The 7882-nt window shown below is 25.2% G+C and overlaps 1 protein-coding gene across 1 annotated transcript in view; it reads right to left on the reverse strand.

Annotated features, from left to right (window-relative positions):
• The window catches only part of SPARC (secreted protein, acidic, cysteine-rich), a gene marked incomplete at its 3' end in the record, with an annotated part of 10838 nt that extends 5055 nt beyond the window's left edge, over positions 1-5783 (reverse strand). The window contains exons 1-3 of the mRNA XM_067047252.1: positions 5636-5783; positions 3270-3356; positions 2404-2515 (exon numbers count right to left, since the gene is read on the reverse strand). Coding sequence (XP_066903353.1) covers positions 2404-2515; positions 3270-3335 — 178 coding nt within the window. The remainder of the gene's footprint in view (positions 1-2403; positions 2516-3269; positions 3357-5635) is intronic.
• Positions 5784-7882: the final 2099 nt, after the last annotated feature.

The raw sequence follows: 7882 nt of genomic DNA on the forward strand, positions 1-7882 counted from the left end.
ATATATATTTCTTTCATCTAAAGTTTTAGTTTATAATGGTAATTTTAATTTTATTTTTAATAAATTATTTTCCTAGAAGTAAAATCGAGATTACTCAAACAAACAAACTTGTGTTTCATAACCTAGAAATTATATTTTTAACTTAAAATACAGTCATAATATGCAGGAAAAGTTAAAGAAATCGATAAAAATAATTTTTTTTTTCATAACTTAGAATTTTGAATATTCAAACGTTTCTAAAGTTTTTTAAAAATGAAAATTGCATTCTTTTCTTCTCCAAAAAACTTCAATTGATTATTTATTTCAAATTAATGTAATAATAAAATTATATTTATTCAGGAATAAATTTTCTCTAATACAGATAATGAAATGGAATTCATAAATTTAATATTTTCTTCGGCTTGGAATAATATAAAAACTTAGAATTATAAACAGCCCTGAATAAAGACTGAAATAAAGATTTAAATCAAATATAAGATTAAAATAAAAAGGTTATATTAAAATAAATGATATATGATTTTATTTTTATCTACAACAAAACTTAATGGTTGCATGTAATAAGCCAAAGGATATGGAATGTATACACCCCTTTAGTTATGGCACATCTGGCCAAAAAAAATTTTTTCCTAATTTGCTAACTTAAACTCGGGTACCTTCTCTACTATCTTTGTGACATTTTGAAGAATGGAAAAAAAGTAAAGGGAAAGTACGGTATTAATTTTAGAATATGTTCAATTCAAAATATAATCTTTATTTTTTGTTGGTGTACCTTAATAGTGGTACCAGCAAAGCAGTATTATATTTCAACAAACACTTACATATTACAAATTATTTCATGATTATTAATTAAAAATATTTTATAGTACATTTTCCATTTGAAAGTTCTAAATTTCATATAATAAATAATTAACTTCTTCATAAACCTACAGCTTTATCTAAGAATGTTTATTAATATATGTATAATCATAAAATAAAATATTCAAATCGATAACAGATTGACCTGTGCTTAAATAAAAAATATGCAGATGAACTTGTATATCAATCTAACCTCTAATATCAAGTGTCAATCAGATGCCCCAAATTTCATGAGTGCAATATTTGAAGATTCCATTTTAAAAAATTATATATTATTTAACAAATTGACAACTTATAGAAACTTTATGTAATAAATTATAATTATCTTTAATAAAATAAAAGATTTATTTGAAATATTACTTGAAAATATTGACGTACAAACTACAATTTTTTATTATTTCATAAATAATTCTGTAATGAAAAATAATTTAGAAGTTAATAGATTAGTTTTATTACTGATTGTTTCCAGGAATATTTGAAACATAGGAGAAAACATCATTTATTTATAGAAAGGATGTAAAAAAAAAATTAATTAAAATCTTAAAATATAAACATAAACTAAACATAAAATTTTCATAAATGCCATAAAATAATTGGTTGTTGAGATGAAGTTCACTGCTTGTTACCTTTTTATAGTGCCTTATTAATTTTAAATAAAAATTTAAACAAATGAATGTCTTTTTTAAATGTGACTTGCTGTCTTGTTATGTTCAAAACTAATTACTGATTAGTTTTTAAACCTTTAAAAACTTATTCTACTTTGTAGATGTAAAATAACACGTTTTACAAGTTGTCACTGTCTATATACCACATCTTTTTTAGAGTGCATTGTTCAGGTCTCTTAACAAAAACTTATTTCATTTACAAATGATTAAATAAATGTTATTTATCAACATAATGCATTAATATACTATTTAAAACATCCAATAACCCTATATCTCAAAATAATTATTTATAAATCTTTAATAATTCTGAATATTTAATTTAAAAATTTAAATCTGTACCACTGGAACCCATGAAGGGTCAAAGGCTCAGTACTTTGTAAAGAAGTACTGTTACTAGACCAACGGTTGTGCGAGGAGGTTATTTGGTCAGACTCACGTTCGACTCCCAGATTTTTACCCAATTAAGGGAACCCAATTTAAGAGGCTGGGTGGACCACAGGAGGGCTCCAGAACCTGCAGGAGTTGACTCACAGCTACAGTGTAAAGAAAACAATTTTCTGCCCAGCCGGATTTGAACTCGGGTCCTTAGAGTTAGTAGCCACCGCAAATTCTGAATATATACTTATAAAATAAATTAAAATTTTTATATATTAAACACATACATTTTCTTTTATCATTAATATATGTTTTCTCCACACTATTAGCATCAATCAACTTGTTATTGAATATTATTAATAATATTCATTTTTAAATGTTCAATTTCCAATGTCTATGTTCTGATCATGCTGACAGTTAATACCTTTTATTTTACAAGAGACTTAAAATATCACTACTATATATATTATATATTAAATTACTAAAATTAAATTGTATATTAAATTACCTTCTAGAACATCAGGATCTTCCTCTTCAAAAGGGGGCTGGTTTTCACCGAGTGCAGGATGAATTATTTCACTATTATATTTATGTTCTTTATTGTATTTTTTTGTTTTTCTCTGAAAATGAATTAATAAAAGTAATTAATGTTTATTACACTGCACTTTAAGTTTTTGAAAACTAAAATTTAATTAAAAAAATTAATTCTTTTTTATATTTAATATTTAAACATACTTTATTGAAACCTAAATTATCCTCTATAGCTATAAGAATAACAATTAAATAACCCAAACACTTAAGAAGAAAGGGTACTTGTTATTATTATTACTTTGCCCTCCTTAATTGAATTGTTTTATCAGCAAAATTACAATTTTTCCTTTTTCTTTTTAATTATCTTCTGGCTATGAAGTCTTCCTTATAATGTAGGAACTTAAAATAAAATCTACGTCATTGAGAGTGTTCTAATTACTTAAATGTTACAAATCTAAAAGACAAAAATCTCAGAGGCACAAAACAAATATATTAACTTTATGTCTTCAAAACAATCAAAATTCAGATCGGACAATTTATCTAAAGTACATGTCCTTCTAATGTATGTTATAATCAAAATTATTTTTAATTATAGGTCGATAGCTTTGGTAATGATTCAAAAATATTTATGTACATAAAAAAAACAATATGTTTTAAAATAATTTTACCATTCCTATCATCAATTTCTAAATTTATTACTTGAATGCTATGAGTTAAAAGAAAATAAATTTAGCAAAATTTATTGTATTCAACCACTGAAGCAAAAAAGAATTATTTCAGAGAATTTAAAATAAGGCCATAAAAGTCTCTGGAGTATTGTTTATATAAGCTAAAAATACATACCTTTGCCTCAGCAGGATGAAGAAGTAATAAAACTGTTACGAACAGCAACAGAAATAAATTCTTCATCTCTGAATAGTCCTTTTACTTCTAAAAAAAAATAAAATAAAATAATAAAGAAATATGCATGAATATTTAAAATTATAGGTTGATTTGAAAATAATATTTAATAAGAAACATTCCTTTAAAAAAATTTAAAAGGTTTAATTCAAGGGAAACCTTTATTAATCCTTTTAAATTTTGACTTTAATTTAAATCATCAAGAAATTGTTTATAATTTATCGTTATTGTTTTTTCTTGAGAAAAATAAAAACTTATAAACATTTTAAGTCCATTTAAATAAATTAATTTAAAAAATGGTCATATGTAAGTGTGTAGGTGTTCTTGCAAATCAAGATCAAATGTTATCAAATAAAACAGAGCTTCCTGTTCCTGTGAGATAAGGAGGCCCATATTTCTCAGTTATAAGATATAAAATAATGCTATAATAATAATATAAATAAATAACGGAGTTATTTTAAAATAATGCTTCTTTTATTTATGATAAATTTTTTTTTTATATCTTAGTAACAAAAAAAATAAAATCATCATAAATTATAAAACATAATGAAATAAAAATAGAAAATAATCAAATATTGTATAGTAACTATAATACACATATATCAGAACTAAATAATAATCATATTATAAAAATTGTTTGAAGTTTTTAAAAAGTCATAATGATAACTCTTAATCATTTATATGATTAAACTGAAGTTTTACTAATATATATGATTTAAACGTATTTTTCAAATTATATTTCTATATATTTTTATTCACGTATTTTGTAATTAAAATAATTAGAATGCTAAATAACATTAATAGTTAAAGGGGACTATTTAGTCTCATTATTAGTAATTCTCAATAGCTAATAATGGATTTTATTATATTAAAAAGGCATTGGCTCTTTTTGTCCCTAAATACAGAATTCACAATTCAACAAAACAATATTTGCAAAAATATTTCCTTTGGTTTGGAAGCATACATGTATGTAAGTGTACCAGATAAAAACATGGAAACTTTAGGGCTGATTCTACCAGGTTATTTTCAATTAACACAACAAAGTCCTTATTACTGATTAACTGTCATCTGGGTTTTAATAATTTCGTGTTAAAGTGAATTTTAATGTTTTTTTGAATGATCAACTTCTTTACTTTGAAATCCTTCGATTTCTTCCAAAAGAAAATACGTTTCACAAAAACCTGATGTTATCATTGGACAGTATTTAAAAAAAAAAAGTCATTTACAATAAATGTTCAAAATGTATGTTTCCTGGCAAATAATTATGATGCTCTTAATAGGTATGATTATTTTTATCAAAAAAAAATTAAAATTTAATTTTTTAAGCAAATTTTATAAATCAGATGTTAGTGATTTTTTTGGTCATAATTGAAATTTAGAATAGGAACTTAGAACATCCAATTAATATAGCTAACTAAAAATCTCTTCATATAAATGTTATGAGAGTTTTGAGGTTCAGTCAACAAAAAAAACTATATTGTGGCAATGTTTCCAGGTTTTAATGTTCTTTTATTCATACCTTACAGTGAAAAAAACAAGTTTTTTTGAAAAAAAAAAAAAAAAATCTTAGCAACCATTAAACACTAAAATTAAAACTATACAAATTACATTCTATATATTTTAGTGTTTAATAACTAGCTAAGGAAAACTCTTTTTTCAAAAATATTATTTGTTTTTTTACACTGCAGGGGATGACTATGAGAACAATGAAGTTTCTGTTTACTGCCTCAGTATAGTTTTTTTTAATTATTGACTGATCCTAAAGAACTTCAAAAATAAATGAGAGTTTACATATAAAAATAATCGAATGTTTATATACGAAATCAATTCTTGATAGTAATGGAATAATTTAAGTATATTAATTTACGAATTACTTCATTTTAACAAATTAAAAATATTTTGCATATAAAATACCAATATTTAATTATATGTTTGGTTTTAAAACTAAATACAATAATTTGTTTGGTAATATTTGTTTATAATACACATGTAAACATACATAAGGAGTTTTATATTAAAAATCAATATATCCACATTAAGAGAGTTATTTAAAAATTATTATGGGAAAATTTTATCTCGAATAAATCAAATTTTTTTAGAAAATTTTGATTTGTAACATCTATTTGACAGGTAAAATTTGATTTGTAAAATAAACTTAATAATTTTTTGGTATAGAATTTTAATTTGTTGTTTTCATTTTAAGAAGTGTATATATTAACTTTTGATAAAATTCCTCCTATTATATTTATATATTTACATGAATAAATTATTTTTAAAGAATAAAATAACGTCAAGTAATTTAAGATTACCGTTCCTTGATGATACAGACCAGATAGACTCAAGAGGCAAGGGAAGACTGCTTCCACTCCAGCCACCACCCAGATGCGGCTTTTGTCCCTCTACTGCCATGGCTGAAAACATTCTCCAGGCACATGCTGCATGTTTTCTTAGTAATAGGGTCTTCTAGACCATCTAGTTATAGCCCCTGTTTACTTAAAAAGTTTTTCAAGACTTTAAAATTAGAAAATAATATAAATAATTTACTTTTTCGTATAAACAAAATTGTATATGTCAGCGCATATTTGCATTATGTATTTCCAGGACATTCAAGAACGAGAAAATCAGAAAATCTTCTAAATTTGATAAAATATAATGTGCTTTATTTGACAAAATTAAAAAAAAAAATTCATTTCCAAATGTTTAATACCCGATGTACAATCATATTAACTATTTTTTTTTCTTTCTATAAATATCAAAATAAAATTAATAAAACGAAACTTTAAATTTTGCATAAACATAATACATGATTCGAATTCATGACATATTTTTATTTTTATAACGTATTTATAGATCAGAATCAGAAAAAATAATCGCACGGGAATCTGGATTAATAGATACCTCAAGTCAGTTTGAATGACAGTCAATGATTGACGTTCAGGTTGAATGTATTAGGATAATACTGATGGATTATTGAAAAAATTTATAAATCATTCATAATTTAAAGTAGAGGGGGGGGGCAGGAAGAGCTTCGTTCATATCTACGAGTATGTTTCTCCGTTTAGAATCTCATATACATGTTACCTTTAGTCGGAGTGATAATGTTAAGGACTTTCGTGATTGAATCAGTTTGGCTCTTGAGTAATAACTGAACATGTTGGAGTCTCCATAAAAAATCAACATCCTATTTCTCTTAGAGGTTCAAATAACCTCAAATGGTAGCCCAATTAGATCAGACACTTTACTATTAATCTACGTCATCCAGTGACATCCCTTTGTCCCCCTTAAGAAAAATCAACTAAAACATAAAAATTTGCTGCTTGTAATGGCTGGCGAGTCTGCATTGCACACGTATTCCAAACTTACGAAATGATATTTTTCCGGAAATGCCAATTTTAATATTAGTTATAAATAAGCAAACATTTATTTGACTATGTTTAAACAACAAAAATATCTGTGAATAAGTATATTTTGTTTAAATGATACAAAAAGATAATATGCCAAATGAATAGTAGTTGTTGTTGTCTGGGTCTTTATGGCGTAAAACCCTGAGGTCATCAACGCCCATGTTTCGCGCTTTATAATTCTATTTCATTTATATATATAATTATATTTCACTTTATTTTTCTCTTTAAATAATTTCGGAAAAAAATTAAAATAATTACGGTATTTTTTATTACGTATAACAGATTTTCTGGTTTAAATCTTATTCAAAAGGCCATTCCTTTTTAAATTGAAAACTATGACCATTTCCACGTTCTTCTGGTCATCATTCAGAGACCAAATGAATAGTGATACAGAGGTATGTAAATTATATTATAGAAAAATTAATAATAAAGTAATTAATACGAGTATACTTAAGCTGGTAACACATGGACATAAATTAAAAATATGATACATAAATATAAAAGAAAAAGGAAGGATAGTAGCTATAAAATATAATTAAATTAAGTATGGGGTGAGAATTTAGAAAATAAAGAAATACAACCAGAATAAAAGACCTGACAGGAAAATGGGCTTCTGAAATACAGAACGAGAGAAAAGAAGTATTATGAGAAGGTTTTATTATGTTCAAAATGTTTCGGTATATCAGGGAGATGCAGTCTATTTCGACTTATGATTGACGGAATTCTCCGTTAAATTTATTGGAATGGACTCTGAGATGAAACGTTTTTTATGGTTGGGGACAGTAGCAAGAATTGATGTATTATCTAAATTAAAAGCATGGTTCAGATTTAAAGCATGTTCTGACAATCTAGAGGCAAATGGGTTACAAGAGTTGATTGAAGTTATGTTCTGGGAAATGCGGTTCTTCAGTTGATTCTTAGTTTTGCTGATATGGAAGGAATTGCAACATGGGGTATACCAAGGTATCCGGTAAACAACATTGGAACGGTGTAAAAAATGGACAGGATCTTTTAATTTGGAAAAAAAAGATAAGAAATTTTGTTGTGGGACTTCAAGCCAAGACGTAGGGTGGGAATAGTGGATCTTAAGAATTTTTGAATATTGTCAGAATGAATGGAGATATACGGAAGTGACCTACACAGAAACAGAGT

Source organism: Halyomorpha halys, unplaced genomic scaffold (genome assembly GCF_000696795.3).
Source record: "Halyomorpha halys isolate HHAL.00 unplaced genomic scaffold, Hhal_1.1 Scaffold567.1, whole genome shotgun sequence".
Classification (NCBI taxonomy): domain Eukaryota; kingdom Metazoa; phylum Arthropoda; class Insecta; order Hemiptera; family Pentatomidae; genus Halyomorpha; species Halyomorpha halys.